This window comes from Carassius carassius, chromosome 45 (genome assembly GCF_963082965.1).
Source record: "Carassius carassius chromosome 45, fCarCar2.1, whole genome shotgun sequence".
NCBI classification, from domain to species: domain Eukaryota; kingdom Metazoa; phylum Chordata; class Actinopteri; order Cypriniformes; family Cyprinidae; genus Carassius; species Carassius carassius.
The window spans coordinates 6,185,713-6,205,339 of record NC_081799.1 but is presented as its reverse complement, the minus strand read 5'-3'; the positions used below and the strand labels follow the sequence as shown (position 1 = coordinate 6,205,339).

The 19,627-nt window shown below is 35.5% G+C and overlaps 1 protein-coding gene across 3 annotated transcripts; it reads left to right on the top strand.

Annotated features, from left to right (window-relative positions):
• The first annotated feature begins 4,330 nt into the window (after positions 1–4,330).
• On the top strand, positions 4,331–17,395 carry LOC132127319 (phosphatidylinositol 4-phosphate 5-kinase type-1 beta-like). Of its 3 annotated transcripts, none has more exons than XM_059539127.1 (13): positions 4,331–4,474; positions 6,119–6,249; positions 6,518–6,635; positions 7,328–7,480; positions 10,914–11,210; positions 11,288–11,484; positions 13,938–14,018; positions 14,111–14,159; positions 14,255–14,339; positions 14,436–14,576; positions 16,105–16,240; positions 16,410–16,479; positions 16,637–17,395. In XM_059539127.1, exons 1-13 carry the CDS (start codon positions 4,415–4,417, stop codon positions 16,637–16,639), a joined length of 1,521 nt encoding a protein of 506 aa, XP_059395110.1. In that variant the 5' UTR covers positions 4,331–4,414; the 3' UTR covers positions 16,640–17,395. The 3 variants fall into 3 exon arrangements, with proteins under 3 accessions (XP_059395110.1, XP_059395109.1, XP_059395108.1); XM_059539126.1 differs by having other exon boundaries at positions 16,410–16,498; XM_059539125.1 differs by having other exon boundaries at positions 16,410–16,515.
• Positions 17,396–19,627: the final 2,232 nt, after the last annotated feature.

Sequence of the window (19,627 nt, the reverse complement as noted above, 5' to 3'; positions counted from 1 at the left end):
ACTGTATGCTGTGTATGCTCTTCTGTGTTTTCTATCAAATCCAAGCATAAATACACATAGAAACAGTGCATCTTTGTGGCGTAGGCAGTTTGAGTGATGTGGAGAGACACACAGGAGACTGTTGACTAAATAATCGTTGATTAAAGTTGTTATTTTTGTTTTATTCGCATACAAAAAGTATTTTTTTCGCTTCATAACATTGGGGTTGAATCACTGGCAAATGGATTATTCTGATGATGTCTTTCATACTTTTCTGGACCTTGACACTGTTATTTACTTGGCAGTCTATGGGACAGTCACAACCCAAGAGATATTCATCCAAAATATCTTAAATTGTGTTCTGAAGAGGAACAAAGCTTTTATGGGTTTGGAACGACATGGGGGTAAGTGATTAATGACAACATTTTCATTTTGGGGTGGAATATCCCTTTAAATATGTTAATAGATTTGAACTATACTTAGTATGCAATAAATGTATTTATAGTTCCACAGCAACTATCAGAAGTTCAAAATCTGCTTTCGTTTCCGTCTCATTTCTGTATTAGTCTCTTGCTCACATTAGTATCATCTGTGTTGGTCACTGTTCTCCATTTAATTCTGATCCTAGAGCTCTGTTTTATAGCTGCCCCATGTTTACAGGAGGCGATCCGAGCGGGTCATGTGATCGCTGATGTCATGACTCGTGTCATTTGCGTTCTCCCCACTCCACGCCAAATGCAAACAGTCCTTATGCTTCTGTGTGCGACTCCACGCCTCTCCCCACTGATAAAGACCTATTGTTTCAGTCCAGGCCGGATGTGAGGGTGAAATGATGATGTGATCATTTAAAAAAATTAAGTTATTGTGCACTTTGTTGGATTTGAGGAAATTTCAGCCCTGCTGATCCTGTCGTCCTGTGATTTGGCTTGCAAATATCCTTATTTCTGGCAACTGCTTTGTTCTCTGTCTGAAAAACACGATTAGACCCTTGAGGCTTGAGAACATCCAGGTTTTAGAACGGCTGCCCTGGAAAATTTCCATTTATGCGTCCATCTAGCCAGTTGTGGTGAGAGATTTATAGATAGGCTTTTTAAAGTCCACCCATACATATAATGCACCGGTCAGATTAGTTATGCAATCATTGGGTCATGGGAGTTGGAATTAGGGGTCGGGAAATCTAAACTGGGAAAGCTTCAAACCATGTGGCATTTCTGAGCTTCAATTATTTCTATATAAACCTTTTGGGAACAGTAATATTGACCATGTATTATTACATCTCTCATTTTGATTTGAGAGTAAAATTTAGATAACTAAACCTTTTTTTATTTCTTGTTATCTAAAGCAACATTTCTTTGGCTAGTCTGATCCTTAAGAAATTTGTGCTCATTATGAAAAATGCTTGTTTATGACCCTACATCACCCTTAATAGCTTGTGACACATTCATTTATATATAACATTTCATACAAGCTGTGAGTACACTTAAGTAATGCCAGTAAGGAAACAGAAGTTACACTTTCTTAAAAGAAGTGTTGCTATGTGGTTTCTAAGGTGTTCTAAATGGTTGTTAGGTTATTATATAATGGTAAAAAAATCAAAAAATCTCACTCCCATCACCGAAATCCTAAGTTCATGTTTATCTGTTTTTGTGTCAAAAGATAAAAGGAAACTTGGTTTCTCATGTCATGACCCATTTAATAATTTTATAAGACATAAAAATATGATATTTTACACTCAACAGTTTATTATTGCATACTGTTTTATAATGTACTACAGTACTAATGCTACTATTTATCTTACTGCAAAGAAAATACTGCTATTTTCACTTAGTGTAAATAAAATAAATTTAGTGTATAGCATCTATCACTATTTTCACCTAGTGTAAATAATATTAATAATAAAAAACAGCTGCCTTTTTTTCTTTATTAGAACGCTTTGTAAATGTTTAACGTCATGTCCCCAAAAATTATAAAAAAATGTATTAAGAAATTAAAAAATAGAAGAAGCATTTCCAAGTCATTTTATGTGTGAATTGAAATAATTCATATATTCAGATGGAAAAGAGCACTGACCCACCATTCATATTGTGTCTGTAGAAAGCAACACTAATAATTGTGTTGATATTACTACTTTTATATTGCTACTATTATTTTTTTATGGTTGTTGTGATTCTATTTGCATTTTTGTATTCTGTTTGTACCGTGTACAGTGTAGCCAATTGTTTTCAAGAGAACACCATTTTAATATCCTAATGGTTAGTTATGCCTGCCATTCATTTTAAAATCCTGGATTCAGTGCTGAGCTATGTTAAATGTCTGAAATTGGTCATAAATTCAGGTTATTGTTTATAATGCACAAAGTATGATAAAGTTCAATGTTTATAGCTTTGTGCCCTGTATATCAGATCCCCCTCAGCGCTGACAGATATGAGCAAATCAGCAAAGCCATGAAAACAATAGCGCCTTAAGCAATATCCTCCTTACCTTGCAGACCATGCCTCAAGAATCAGGACTCTTACGTACTGTACATACTTACAGCTGTGATTGTTTGCTTATTTTGTGGGCAGGCACATTAAGGACCAGGCCGTCTTAGGAAAGATTGCATGATTAATTACAAATCCGTCTTCTCTGATATTAGTGTTTGCTGCGAGGAGCCGCTCAGTACGAGAAACTTTAAGCCTCTAGCTTTCGTGGTGGTTTGTAGCAGTTAGTGTCGCTGAGGTATGTACAACTAATTTCTCATTTCTATTAGGAAGCCAAATAAGGGGTCTTGAGTTCTGTTGACGTCAAAGAAGGAGCTTTCAACATCAAATAATGCCTGTATAGACTAATCAAAACCTGCAATGATTCTCCTGCAGCTGTGTGATGCTTTGAGATGAACTCTTTCTCCTTACAGCGCTTCCTCATCGTCGTGAGAAACATGTTTGTTTAGTGGATCTGCTTTAACAGGAAACTGATTAAGCTGTGCACATCATAAGTTGGATTTGAATATCTTCCAGAGTCTGTTTTATAACATTCGGTGACGTGTGGGCATGTGATTGTCATTTCTGGAACGATCGAACCTCACACAGCGCTTGCCATGTGTTTAATGCGTGTATAAATAGCTTTAAGTGCTCATTTATTCCATTTCCCTCATAAACATGTTCTTTCCATCTTTGTTTACTTTCGCTTTAGCACTCTATTTCCTTTGCTTGGGCACTTAATGTCTTTCACTTTCAGTATCAGTCACTGACAGACCCCTGACACCTACTCATGTTCTATTTATTCCTCCTGCACTAGACGCCTGGAGTCATTTTTGGTTGGATATGCAGCGACTCTAACGTCTAATGAACAGCAGAGCGGTTTACAAGGTAAGGAAAATGCCAAGCTGTCAGAAAAAAAAGTACTAAATGTTTATCTTTAAGGGCTTGCAACAGCGTGTCACTGGGGAAGTACACTTAAAAGGACAGCTTTGTACTTCATCTACTCCTAAATAGTGCATATCAGTAGTTTATAGTACAGTAGTTATATGGTATTAAGGTACTACTATGAAACATTTCGGGGAAACATTTCTGCACAAGTGAAACGGAACACAAAACTGGCCAAAGTGGTGTATACAGTTAAGCATGTGTGTTTATGTGTTTACGTATCTCCCAAAACCTGCTCACAACCTGTCTAGGTTGTATTTCACTCAAAAATCATAATGAAAAAGCAAGAAATGTATTTTGCATAAAGAAAATGAAGTCATCAACCAGGTGCATACACCTCGACCAGGTGTGTGTGTATATATATATATATATATATATTATGCATAAATGCATTATGCATTAACTAATTGTTAAGGATTATAAATAATTTTATAATAATAATCATGCATAATGCATTAATTCGAAAGGATTATAAATAATAATAATAATGCATTCATTATGCATTAACTGATTCATAAGGATTTTATTGTATTATTGAGTACTTTATCCCCACTTTTGGGTGAAATGAGACCCAGACATGTTTAGTAACATTCACTCATATAGACAAACAACTTTAATGGTCCCTGAGGCTATTGACAGCTTCATTTGAAAAGACAAGTATTCAATTTTCATGTGTTTTCCCTCCTCTGTTTGCTATCAACATCCTGTCACTGAGCAGAGCTGCAGCTATATCCTGCATATGCTGCATCATTTCACTCATGTCAGGAGGAAACTTGAGTCTCTTTCTAATGAGTTGCTTTAGAGTTGCATTTCTTGCATCAGCAGCGTTGAGTTCTACCAAGAACAGGAACATCACATGACTTCATTTCCTGTTTGATAATGTGCAAAGCGCTCAAAGTTGAAGTTACCTTTGCATATTCTTATTTTAATAGTACACTATTAGTATGTTCATTTGATCATTTTGAGGGTCTTGAGACATTCATATTGCAATTTTTATGTTATGTATTTTGTATATTTACTTTAAATAATAGATGAGTTCAATGGCAGATGAGACCAGAGGTGGAAGACCTGGGGGCAAAGACCACAAAAAGGTGTGTAAAATCCTGCACAATGTTTTATCTGTATGTATCAACTAACTGATGCATTGATTTAGTTTATTTCCACTAATAAACCACTTTCCACTGCTAATTTTATATATTACTGAAGGAAGCAGAAAAAGTATTTAGGCTACACATAGATGTTTAAGGAGAACATACACATTTAATTAGTAGCTTAACTTTATATTAGATATCAGTTATCGCTACACAGATGCACACTGCCCAATAAATAATGCATTGCTAAAGTAAATATTAAATTAAAGTTCCGAGTACTAATGTAACCAAAATTCCTCAGAAACATAACATCGGAGCAAATGAGACAGCTGTTTACATACAGTAAAAGTATACAGTATAGCTTTAAAATTAATAATAGTGTTGGATATTTCTTCTGAAACTCATATGAGACACATGAGGTCTTATAAAGAGGAAAATCTGAGAAGCAGGAGTCTTTGGCAAGCATCTCTGTGCTTATTTTCAATGTTTAGGAGAAATGATTTGTCATTTTCTTTTCGGTCCAGTTTCAAGGCCTTTGTGTGCAATAGATTATTTTTGCTCAACCCAGCATATTTTTCTCTGTGGCACAATGTGGCGTTTGTGCTGTGAGCTCTTTTGGGATTTAGTGGGATTTGATTTTTGCATATCCCACTCTGATTTGTCATATTTGTGCTCTGAAATGCTGTTTTCCTGCTGACTGTTATGTAACGGTGAGCACACTATGCCCGTGTGTCATGCCATGTGTACCATGCATCAGGAGGCTCATGATATTAGGGATATTAGGAAATTCACATAGTGGATATTTGCCCACAAAATGACTTATAGGCTTTAAATATTTTTTTTTGTCATTTCCTTTAAAGAAGTTCTCACAAGAAGAATCTCACAAAAACAGATTAAGAGTATGTCCAGAATAGGGATAATAATTCATATTTTATGTATGCATATGCATATAGCATATATCCAGATAAAAGAATTACTAGATTTAATAATTAGATAATAATTAGAAATCAATAAAGATTATTTTCATGTTAGGGTTAGCAGCGTCTCCACAACATCACAAAACTTAGATTTTTTTGTTAATGATTAATAATTTTAAATAGTAAAAAAAGAAAAGAAAAGTTGATTAATTATACTTTGAGTGTCTGAAAAATAAAAATATTTCTTATTATATATAAAGTATTATTATTAACCATAGTGAAAAAAGTCATATATTTAAAATACATTTATTTCATACTAAGTATAGTTCAAATCTTTTAACACATTTACTGAAATTAAAATGATAACTATTGCACAATGCACATTTTTGTTTATGCCAATGATTGAGGTTGTGAAAGACTAGTATTGTAACTGCTTCATAATTGCAGTATTTTTACACTTCACAGTCCTAATTCGTTGTGGGTGATTGCCGGGGCGTTGCTAAGTTATTGCAGTTTATTTGCTCTCATTGTGACACTAGCAGTAAATGACTTCTTGCAAAACCAGGCCTCAAACCTGGCCATACAGTATGCCTCAACTTCCTTGTCTTCAGCTTCCTCCCATGTGTGTTTTTAGCGCTGATAAGGTTGGCTTTATCTCTGCTTTTCCTGTACGTGCCAGTGTTTGCTCATGATCTGAGGCTGTTTTACATTCGTTTTCTGTGTGCAGCCCACAGCAGAAGCCTTGAGAGGAGCCATCCAGCTCGGCATCGGGTACTCAGTCGGAAACATGACGTCCAAACCAGACAGAGATGTTCTCATGCAAGACTTCTACGTTGTGGAGAGCGTCTTTCTCCCGAGGTATTGACAGATGTGATGTGTGGTTGCTATTGACTCACTATTCAAACACTGAGATACAATGACTCTGTAACCAAATGTCAACAGTTCTGTTGTAGTAGTTTGTTTAATGTCTACTGCAAAATTAATTAGTACAGCTGAATATCTTTTGTGATTGGTTGGTAATTGGTTGATTCCACACAATGCTGAATAGAGCCACTATAGGATTTGAAATAGAGCTACAACTTTTTTACAGTTTTTAAATATTGTGTTTAATCATTTTGTCTTTCAGTGAAGGCAGTAATCTGACTCCAGCTCACCATTATCCTGATTTTCGCTTTAAAAATTATGCTCCCTTGGCTTTCCGTTACTTTAGGGAGCTCTTTGGGATTAAACCAGACGATTATTTGGTAAGACCAAGAAACCACACGAGACTTACTAAAACAACCATGAAAGATGATAGATGATGAAATGATATACTGTCAAGAATCATGAAATTCTAGATGGTAAGCAGATCATTCTTAGGAAACAGTGAAGACAAAATATAGTTTCATCTGGAAAAATTACTGCTGAACTCATTCACCACAAAAAAATTCAGTTATAATGTAATGATGATGGGTTGGACTTGCTAATGGGTGAAAAAAATTACAATAAAATGTATGTTAAATATAATTAATGATTAAAAAAATTACTTTATGAATATGTATATATATATATATATATATATATATATATAGTAATACTTTGAAATATGGTATACAAATTCCCTCAAACTCCTCATTTGCTGCTTTTTAATAGTTAGTAAGGTAGTTTATTTAAGGACCTTAAATATATATATATATACATGTGTGTGTGTGTGTGTGTGTATTAGTTCTGTCAAATGATTAATCGCGATTAATCACATTCAAAATAAAAGTTTTAATAAAAATAAATATACACAGTACACAGACATATATAGTGTAAACAATTATTTATTTATTTTTTGGATGCAGTTAATAACAGCACTGAAATGAAACCATTTAAAACTGATCCGAATGCACTGGCTTTTGTATTTTCTGTATAACCTACATTAATAATGTATTTTCTTTTTGTTCATTTGCAGTACTCTATTTGTAAAGAGCCTCTGATAGAGCTGTCAAACCCCGGAGCGAGTAGTTCATGGTTTTACTTAACCAGTGATGACGAGTTCATCATAAAGACCGTGCAGCACAAAGAAGCTGAATTTCTGCAGAAGCTGCTTCCAGGTTACTACATGGTGAGCCACACAATCAGCACAATAACGAGGAAAAAACTACACTATGCACTGCTATCTCAGCTCAGTTGCTCATATTGACAATTAAATTATTAATACAGAAAACAACTACAGATAATCATTTTACAGAACGGTTACCTCACAGCTGTTGTATAGCCCTGTTTGCTGTAGAAATACAGGAATACACTACACATTAAAACACATTAAAAACATTAAATATTCAGCCTCTCAGTTTAAAATGTTAATGCATTTTTTAAGCATAAAATTACAACCCGAATTCCGGAAAAGTTGGGACGTTTTTTAAATTTTAATAAAATGAAAACTAAAGGAATTTCAAATCACATGAGCCAATATTTTATTCACAATAGAACATAGATAACATAGCAAATGTTTAAACTGAGAAATTTTACACTTTTATCCACTTAATTAGCTCATTTAAAATTTAATGCCTGCTACAGGTCTCAAAAAGTTGGCACGGGGGCAACAAATGGCTAAAAAAGCAAGCAGTTTTGAAAAGATTCAGCTGGGAGAACATCTAGTGATTAATTAAGTTAATTGATATCAGGTCTGTAACATGATTAGCTATAAAAGCTTTGTCTTAGAGAAGCAGAGTCTCTCAGAAGTAAAGATGGGCAGAGGCTCTCCAATCTGTGAAAGACTGCGTAAAAAATTGTGGAAAACTTTAAAAACAATGTTCCTCAACGTCAAATTGCAAAGGCTTTGCAAATCTCATCATCTACAGTGCATAACATCATCAAAAGATTCAGAGAAACTGGAGAAATCTCTGTGCGTAAGGGACAAGGCCGGAGACCTTTATTGGATGCCCGTGGTCTTCGGGCTCTCAGACGACACCGCATCACTCATCGGCATGATTGTGTCAATGACATTACTAAATGGGCCCAGGAATACTTTCAGAAACCACTGTCGGTAAACACAATCCGCCGTGCCATCAGCAGATGCCAACTAAAGCTCTATCATGCAAAAAGGAAGCCATATGTGAACATGGTCCAGAAGCGCCGTCGTGTCCTGTGGGCCAAGGCTCATTTAAAATGGACTATTTCAAAGTGGAATAGTGTTTTATGGTCAGACGAGTCCAAATTTGACATTCTTGTTGGAAATCACGGACGCCGTGTCCTCCGGGCTAAAGAGGAGGGAGACCTTCCAGCATGTTATCAGCGTTCAGTTCAAAAGCCAGCATCTCTGATGGTATGGGGGTGCATAAGTGCATACGGTATGGGCAGCTTGCATGTTTGGGAAGGCTCTGTGAATGCTGAAAGATATATAAAGGTTTTAGAGCAACATATGCTTCCCTCCAAACAACGTCTATTTCAGGGAAGGCCTTGTTTATTTCAGCAGGACAATGCAAAACCACATACTGCAGCTATAACAACAGCATGGCTTCGTCGTAGAAGAGTCCGGGTGCTAACCTGGCCTGCCTGCAGTCCAGATCTTTCACCTATAGAGAACATTTGGCGCATCATTAAACGAAAAATACGTCAAAGACGACCACGAACTCTTCAGCAGCTGGAAATCTATATAAGGCAAGAATGGGACCAAATTCCAACAGCAAAACTCCAGCAACTCATAGCCTCAATGCCTCAATGCATTAATTCGAAAGGATTATAAATAATAATAATAATGCATTCATTATGCATTAACTGATTCATAAGGATTTTATTGTATTATTGAGTACTTTATCCCCACTTTTGGGTGAAATGAGACCCAGACATGTTTAGTAACATTCACTCATATAGACAAACAACTTTAATGGTCCCTGAGGCTATTGACAGCTTCATTTGAAAAGACAAGTATTCAATTTTCATGTGTTTTCCCTCCTCTGTTTGCTATCAACATCCTGTCACTGAGCAGAGCTGCAGCTATATCCTGCATATGCTGCATCATTTCACTCATGTCAGGAGGAAACTTGAGTCTCTTTCTAATGAGTTGCTTTAGAGTTGCATTTCTTGCATCAGCAGCGTTGAGTTCTACCAAGAACAGGAACATCACATGACTTCATTTCCTGTTTGATAATGTGCAAAGCGCTCAAAGTTGAAGTTACCTTTGCATATTCTTATTTTAATAGTACACTATTAGTATGTTCATTTGATCATTTTGAGGGTCTTGAGACATTCATATTGCAATTTTTATGTTATGTATTTTGTATATTTACTTTAAATAATAGATTTTTTATGCAAACATCATCAAAAGATTCAGAGAAACTGGAGAAATCTCTGTGCGTAAGGGACAAGGCCGGAGACCTTTATTGGATGCCCGTGGTCTTCGGGCTCTCAGACGACACCGCATCACTCATCGGCATGATTGTGTCAATGACATTACTAAATGGGCCCAGGAATACTTTCAGAAACCACTGTCGGTAAACACAATCCGCCGTGCCATCAGCAGATGCCAACTAAAGCTCTATCATGCAAAAAGGAAGCCATATGTGAACATGGTCCAGAAGCGCCGTCGTGTCCTGTGGGCCAAGGCTCATTTAAAATGGACTATTTCAAAGTGGAATAGTGTTTTATGGTCAGACGAGTCCAAATTTGACATTCTTGTTGGAAATCACGGACGCCGTGTCCTCCGGGCTAAAGAGGAGGGAGACCTTCCAGCATGTTATCAGCGTTCAGTTCAAAAGCCAGCATCTCTGATGGTATGGGGGTGCATAAGTGCATACGGTATGGGCAGCTTGCATGTTTGGGAAGGCTCTGTGAATGCTGAAAGATATATAAAGGTTTTAGAGCAACATATGCTTCCCTCCAAACAACGTCTATTTCAGGGAAGGCCTTGTTTATTTCAGCAGGACAATGCAAAACCACATACTGCAGCTATAACAACAGCATGGCTTCGTCGTAGAAGAGTCCGGGTGCTAACCTGGCCTGCCTGCAGTCCAGATCTTTCACCTATAGAGAACATTTGGCGCATCATTAAACGAAAAATACGTCAAAGACGACCACGAACTCTTCAGCAGCTGGAAATCTATATAAGGCAAGAATGGGACCAAATTCCAACAGCAAAACTCCAGCAACTCATAGCCTCAATGCCCAGACGTCTTCAAACTGTTTTGAAAAGAAAAGGAGATGCTACACCATGGTAAACATGCCCCGTCCCAACTATTTTGAGACCTGTAGCAAAAATCAAAATTGAAATGAGCTCATTTTGTGCATAAAATTGTAAACTTTCTCAGTTTAAACATTTGCTATGTTATCTATGTTCTATTGTGAATAAAATATTGGCTCATGTGATTTGAAAGTCTTTTAGTTTTCATTTTATTAAAATTTAAAAAAACGTCCCAACTTTTCCGGAATTCGGGTTGTATAATGCATTTAACTTTGCCTCCACTATTTTACATTAAATGTACAGTATTTTTTACACAAGTAAGCTCTTCTAATATTCTTTTCAAGATGAAAAACTGCTCTGTCCTTCCTGATTTCAGAATCTGAATCAGAACCCGAGGACCCTCTTGCCGAAGTTTTACGGGCTGTACTGTATTCAGTGTGGTGGTGTTAATATCCGATTGGTGGTGATGAACAACATTCTGCCTCGCTCTTTGAAAATGCACTACAAATATGACTTAAAGGGCTCTACTTACAAACGCAGAGCGTCACGAAAGGAACGCGCCAAATCCTCCCCGACTTTTAAAGATCTGGACTTCCAGGAGATGCATGAAGGTCTTTACTTTGATGCAGACACATACAACGCCTTGATGAAGACTCTTCAGAGAGACTGTCGGGTGAGTCGAGCTGTTGATCGCCGAAGAGCTCTTCAGTATTATATGTGGTTGTGATTTCCATTCACTTTGTTCCACAGGTGCTGGAAAGCTTTAAAATCATGGACTACAGTTTGCTGCTGGGCATCCATGTTCTGGACAGGAAGCTGAGGGGGAGAGGCGGGATTGGGGACAGTAAGCGCCATGGGGGACAGAAGGTCCTGTACTCCACAGCTCTCGAGTCCATTCAAGGAGACGGCAAAGCAGGCGAGCCTCTTCCTGACGCAGATGACGACACGTGAGTGGAGCTGCTCCGTTTACAGAGTAAACAGAAATTAAAGAGAAAGAAGTTTTACTTTTACCACACGCCCTTTTCAAAGACACATCCGCCAGTCTGAATATTTACTGCATATGTACACGACTGCTCAAATGCTTGGAGTCAGAAATATGTTTTGAAAGAAATAAAAAATTTTATTAAGGAAGGATGCATTAAATAGATTGAAATGGCTGTTATCTTGTAGGGGTGGGAGATATACCGGTAGAAATGTGTCAAAGTAGAGATTTTGGACTATCGTTTCTATCGCGGTTACATGCTCACGTGATGTTGCTGTGCTACAAACTTAAAGTTTGCATGCATTTTTAAGCATTACAGTTTAAAAACAAGCAGTGTTGGGGGTAATGCATTACAAGTAACGCGAGTTACGTAATCAGATTACTTTTTTCAAGTAACTAGTAAAGTAACGCATTACTTTTTAATTTACAAGAAAATATCTGAGTTACTTTTTCAAAAAAGTAACGCCAGTTACTTTGTATTCCCATTTTTTGACTGACAAGCCTCCTGTTCCCATATTGGGAGAAATCGGAAGTATGGAGGCGTTGTGTGCGCTGTGTGAACATTTTACTGTAGTTCTAGACTAAATGTGAATGTGCATTAATTCATCCCACTCACAAAAAAACAAAACAGATTTAGTATTCATCAAAATTAATCAAAACAGTGAAATGCAAACTCAGAATATGACGCAAACCTGCAATAACTAAATATATTAAATAACACAAATGTATCTATTCCCATTTTATTAACAGTGTCTTTGCTGCTGAACTTTAATGATCCAGTTCAACCATACTAAGAATTAAAAAATGACTTTATGATAAATGATAAAATGATAAACTAACAATTGTGCTTCATTGTTTTTTTTTATTGCTGAAGAGTGTTGAACCTTCTTCTCCTGTGTTCTACTGTACAGACGTGAATTTACTTTTCCTTCAGCCTGAGGTTTATTCATTACACTTTTTGGTGTGAAAGGGCTTTTACATTTGCTATAAATAGAACTTCTTATATTAAAAACAATCAAGCCCTGCTCATATTTAAAAAGTAACTTGAAAGTAACGCAAAAGTAATGTAACACATTACTTTCCATAAAAAGTAACTAAGTAACGTATTTAGTTACTTTTTTAGGGAGTAACGCAATATTGTAAGGCATTACTTTTAAAAGTAACTTTCCCCAACACTGAAAACAAGTGATTTTAAGAATTTGCAATGCAATCTGCAGCAAAAGAGAACTCATTTAACGATATCCGTGAGCTGTCTGAGAGACTGTTTCTGAGCGCTGTCAGAGAGGTGCACACACGTCAAGAGTCAAGACGGTGATCAAACAGTTATTTTGAAGGCCTTGAATGGTTAAATGCACACATGTTTTTGCAAGTATCCTTGTAAACACAGTCATTTAGGTCTTAAGTAAAAGCAGCTGAGAAAAAAAAACATGTGTAACAGAATATTTGATCCAGGCAGCTCTTAAAGTGACAGCAGTCTAATATTTCTGTTGTTCATATTAATCAAACAGCAAAAGGGAAAATCTCTCACTTCTTTAATAAGAAGGAATATATATTTAATTTACACTGTTAATAATAGTGTTTTATACATATTATTACTGTACTTTATAGACTATTATTTATTTGTTCTACTGTACTGTTCTACTGTTTTTGTGTCATATTGCTTGTAATTATTTTCTTATTCTTAAGTGACTGTTCATTTGTCTTCGTTTTTTTTTAAGCTTAAATACTTTTATTAACAAACAGAACAAAAGAACATAATTCAATAATGTACTGTAGGAGCAGATGAAGCGCAACAGCTTTATACAAAACATTAAAAGACGATACTAAACAAAAAACTAAGGAAACTGAGGACGTATAAACACACAGGGTGATAAAGAAGTAAATAAGATACAAGAAGAAGAAGAAACATGATCAATGAACCGATGAGTAACTGTGGAAACTTTAGAACAAAGGAATAAGAACAAAACACATGAAAACAAAGTGATACGAACTAAAAGTCTATGAAAACGAAACTGAAAAGAAAAGGGAACATGGTAGCAGTGAAGAAATTGTTACAGTTTTTGTATCGTTACATTTCTGTTTCAAATAAATGCTGCTTTTTGAAAGAATTCTGAAGTAAAACTGTAGCATGGTTTCCACAAAAATATGAAGCAGCACGCACAACTGTTTTCAACATTGATCATCGGAAATGTTTCTTTAGAATGATATTGGAATATTATAATGATTTCTGAAGATCATGTGACACTGAAGACTGGAATAATGATGTTGAAAATTCAGCTTTGATCACAGGAATAAATTATATTTTAATACATGTTATTTTAAATTGTAATAATATCCATCATGTTGCTAAAATATTTCCAATACATTTTCTGACTGCCTTTGGATTGGTTTTGAAGTAATCATGTGTTTTTGTTCTAGAATGGGTGGCATCCCTGCTAAACACAAAGATGAGAAGTTGCTGATCTTCCTGGGAATCATTGATATCCTGCAGTCCTATAGGTATGAATCAGCTGACAAAATATGAGAATAATTACTGTTCCATTAAAGATTACTAAAAATTCCAATATTTAACATTTCCATCTTATATACAGATTTATAAAGAAGGTTGAGCACTCGTGGAAGGCTCTTGTGCATGATGGCGTATGCGTTTTTCTTTTTTCATCAAATATATATTTTTATATACTTCTGTTTAAACGTTATCATGATTTATGGTTCTTTGCTGCTTTGCATTCTAGGACACTGTATCTGTCCATAGACCAAATTTCTACGCTGACAGATTCCTGAAGTTCATGGGCACCACTGTATTTAAAAAGATTCAGCGTAGGTTTAATGATTCTTTGTTATTTCCAGTGAAACAGGATCATTTAAAATGCCCTTCTATATCTCACTTGTTTCCCTCTTTGTTTGTATTTTTAGCTCTCCGTGGTGCATCCTCGAGAAGGAAGAAGAACTCTATCCAGCCGTGTAGGTCGGCCTCACAGGAAGTTCTGTCGACTGTAAATGAAGAGAGTAAAGAAGAAAGGAGGGCACAAAGCCTCGAAAACCTCGATGATACAGGTGCTCATTGCTTTTGAAGAGAAATTCGCTAATGCACACAAATATTATTTTTTTTACTTTAAGGAGTAGTTCACACAAAAAACACGAACATTCTGTCATTATTTACTCACCCGTTCCAAACCTGCATACTGTTATTTCTGAGGTGGAGTTTTGGATATTATGAGTGTGAGGAAATAATAACGCAGATTGCATTTTTGTGTGAACTAAAAATTTGTAAATCGATCTCTTTGTTGAAATAACACTATTTTATCACCTGTGAAAAAGTGTGCTTAATTGTATTAAATATGCACTTGTAGTGTTCTTCAAATATTACAAGTATATTTTTAAAAACTGTAGTTGATTAGTAATATGCATTGCTAAAAACTTCATTTGGACAACTTTAAAGGCGATTTTCTCAATATTTAGATTTTTTTTGCTCCCTCAAGTTCCAGATTTTCAAATAGTTGTATCTCTGCCAAATATTGTCCAATCCTAACAAACCATACATCAATGCAAAGCTTATTTATTCAGCTTTTAGATTATGTATAAATCTCAATTTCAGAAAAAATGACCCTTATGACTGGTTTTGAGGTCCAGGGTCACATATAATATTTAATATAAGACCACTTAAGTGTACTTAAACAGACACTTTTCTAAATATAGTGGACTTTTGAAAAGGGCACTATGTTATAATGTCAAATGAAAAGATTAAAGCACATTTAGAATCATTATACTTTAATATGCTTTAGTATGTCAGTCAATACATCAAGAAGAAGTGCACTTATTTTGAAGTGTTGACTAGCATACTAAAGCATATGTAAAGTACTAAATTATGTCAACATTAAAGTTAATTTATTTTAAATTGCAGCTTCATCATTACAAATGTGTCATTTTGAATATATTTAATTAAATAGAATACAAGTTTCTAAAACTGACATTAAAGTATATTTCAGTTTGTCATAAATTCTTGTCGGTACATTCGTCAATATTTAAGTTGTACTGAAGCCCTAACTAAGTTCAACTAATTGCTTTTAATGTAAATTAGTGCTGTAAAATAATTAATCGCGATTAATCAGATCCAAAATAAGTTTTTGTTTACATAATATATGTGTGTGTACTGTGTATATTTATTATGTATATATATAAACATATATATATACATATATATATATATATATATATATATATATATATATATACATATATACAGCATATATTTTGAATATCTTTACATGTATTCACATGTATATATTTATATTCACATTAATATAAATAATATAAATATAATATATACATGCATGTGTGAATGTATATATACCTAATAATTATACACAGAACACAGCCATAGATTATGTAAACAAACCTTTATTTTGGATCTCAATCATTTGAAAGCATAAATTTCAACTATAATACATTATTTCTGCAGCAACTACTCTTTTTAAACATATGCTAGGGTGTACTTTTGTTTCACAAGGGATACCATTCAAAACTATATTTTTACACATTCAGTATGGATAACTTACTAAGATAAGATGCTTCTTTTTGACAGAAACGCACCCCTCTCAGAAACCTGATGTAATTCCCAGCTCCACAAGACTCAACCCAGCCATCTCAGCCGCCACTATGTCTTCTGCTTCCTCTCTAGACGATGTGAAGACTGAACCGCAAACAGATTCAGAGAACAGGTGTTAATGTACAAACACACACACTTTCCCATCAGACATACGTATTAGTTCAACTAAAAAAGTCTTTGTAAACTTCCATATTTCTTCACAGAGCTTCCTCTTCTTCTTTATTTTGTGATTGGCACATATCTTCTTGTTTGGCTGACGTCACTGTGTTGTTTGTCCTCAGAGATGATTATAGGACGTCCAGCACGACTCTTGCATTAGAGGACAGCACTCTTCCTGCTTCAGACTCACAGGCAAGCACACCCGAGTCAGGTCTGGACGTCTACTTGGTCAGTGTAGATACTGGTTCTCATGAAATGACACATGATCTGAAGTTCCCCTGGAACTCAAACGCTTTTGTGTCATTCGCTCCGGATCTGTGTTTGTGGCTCATATTGTTTTCTGTTTTAGTGATGCGTGAGGCCTTCTGAAGTGGACCAGATCATCCAAACGTCTGTAAGACTGAGAGACAGCGGACATGCTGTCAACATTTTGCACAAAGGATATCTCTAGCTGCTAAAACACATGGACTGAGAAAGGCCTTATGTTTGAAAGAATGGCAGAGCGATTGCCACACTATAGTACTGCAGTGCCTTACACTGTCTGTGCACTTTGTACCCACTTGCAAGCACTAGATTGTTGTATAATAATAGTTACACTCCCTTTAGACCAGTGTGCTGTAACTGTATCTCATAAACACGCTGGTTGGTATGCATGTTAAAGGTGTGTTACCTGATTAAAGCATGTGTCATACAGAGAAATAGGTTTGTTATATTATAATAATCCTGGTATAATTATGTTCTGAGCGCTTCTGAATTGTGTGAGTAATGATTTAATTTCACCTGATCATTACAATACAGTAACAAGTACCAAACATTAGTAACATTGTCACTAGTGAACAAGGATTGAATATTATGTTTGGTCATGTGATTTTGACGCACAATCAGTATAATGTAATTACATGGGGGGGGGGGGGGGTATTATCATGGTCAATGTTACTTCGTGTAAAGATTTACAGGGGCTTAAGATGTAAAAAACCAGCAATCTTTAAAAACTTTTTATAAAATGTATTTAAATTGAAATGTATTGTGATTAGAGTAATATATGAATTAAATGTGCTTTGATGTATAATGTTTATAGTTGCTATTAAATGCTGCATCTACACAAGAACTTCGCCACTTTGTCTGTTATACACAAGCATCTGATGAACAGATAGCAAACCTGTGCACTGCACAAATATTAACACGACAGTAGTTTTATTTTAAGCTATTATAATGTTTATTGTTTTCACTGTTTGCAATAGTCGCGTGCAGTCCACTAGAGGGGTGTATTGTTGTTTGTCTCAGTAAGACAAATGTTCTGTGATTATGAGTTGTAGCATCTTATTTTTTTAAATATAGTAATGTAAAGACTTGGCTTTCTTCAAATCAATAAATTATGTAAATTATATATTGTATTATATATATATATATAAAAAATTATTACAAGGAGATAAAGTCCCTTTTAAAGGATAATTTGCATATTTTAGTCTCAAACCAAATATATTTAGTGCTGTCAAAAAATGATCATGATTAATCGCATCCAAAATAAACAATTATTGTATGTGTGTGCACTGTGTATATTTATAATGTATATATAATGTATATATAAATACACACACATACACTCACCTAAAGGATTATTAGGAACACCATACTAATACTGTGTTTGACCCCCTTTCACCTTCAGAACTGCCTTAATTCTACGTGGCATTGATTCAACAAGGTGCTGAAAGCATTCTTTAGAAATGTTGGCTCATATTGATAGGATAGCATCTTGCAGTTGATGGAGATTTGTGGGATGCACATCCAGGGCACGAAGCTCCCGTTCCACCACATCCCAAAGATGCTCTATTGGGTTGAGATCTGGTGACTGTGGGGGCCATTTTAGTACAGTGAACTCATTGTCATGTTCAAGAAACCAATTTGAAATGATTCGAGCTTTGTGACATGGTGCATTATCCTGCTGGAAGTAGCCATCAGAGGATGGGTACATGGTGGTCATAAAGGGATGGACATGGTCAGAAACAATGCTCAGGTAGGCCGTGGCATTTAAACGATGCCCAATTGGCACTAAGGGGCCTAAAGTGTGCCAAGAAAACATCCCCCACACCATTACACCACCATACCAGCCTGCACAGTGGTAACAAGGCATGATGGATCCATGTTCTCATTCTGGTTATGCCAAATTCTGACTCTACCCTCTGAATGTCTCAACAGAAATCGAGACTCATCAGACCAGGCAACATTTTTCCAGTCTTCAACTGTCCAATTTTGGTGAGCTCGTGCAAACTGTAGCCTCTTTTTCCTCTTTGTAGTGGAGATGAGTGGTACCCGGTGGGGTCTTCTGCTGTTGTAGCCCATCCGCCTCAAGGTTGTGCGTGTTGTGGCTTCACAAATGCTTTGCTGCATACCTCGGTTGTAACGAGTGGTTATTTCAGTAAAAGTAGCTCTTCTGTCAGCTTGAATCAGTCGGCCCATTCTCCTCTGACCTCTAGCATCAACAAGGCATTTTCGCCCACAGGACTACTGCATACTGGATGTTTTTCCCTTTTCACACCATTCTTTGTAAAGAATAGAAATGGTTGTGTGTGAAAAACCCAGTAACTGATCAGATTGTGAAATACTCAGACCGGCCCGTCTGGCACCAACAAACATGCCACGCTCAAAATTGCTTAAATCACCTTTCTTTCCCATTCTGACATTCAGTTTGGAGTTCAGGAGATTGTCTTGACCAGGACCACACCCCTAAATGCATTCAAGCAACTGCCATGTGATTGGTTGATAAGATAATTGCATTAATGAGAAATTGAACAGGTGTTTCTAATAATCCCTTAGGTGAGTCTATGTATATACTTCAAAATATGTTAAGTTCATATATTAAATATATTCATATATTATATAAATTATATTAATTCTGATATGTAAATATTTTCAAAATATAAGTGTGTGTATATAATATAAACTATGTACACAAATATTGTAAACAATAACTTATTTTAATTAATTTGATAAGATATTTTACCTATAAAGTTATAAAAAAAATGACCTCTTTGTCATAGTTTTTATTTCAAATCACTTTAAGCATAGCTTTACATCTGAATTATTCACAAATATTACATAATTAATGCAGGGAATATAATTAACTTCATAAATCATCTTTAAAAACATTTATAAATGTAATGTTTTTTTTTCTCTATTATTATCTTCTATCCTGACCCTTATGGTAACAATATTTCCTACAAGACTGACCACTGGATTTCAGAAAGAAGAAAGCATCACGACACAAATCTTCTGAATCATCAGACTTTAAAGATGACATGGAGGCTAATGTTTGGATGAAATCCTCTGGTCAGTTGTGGAC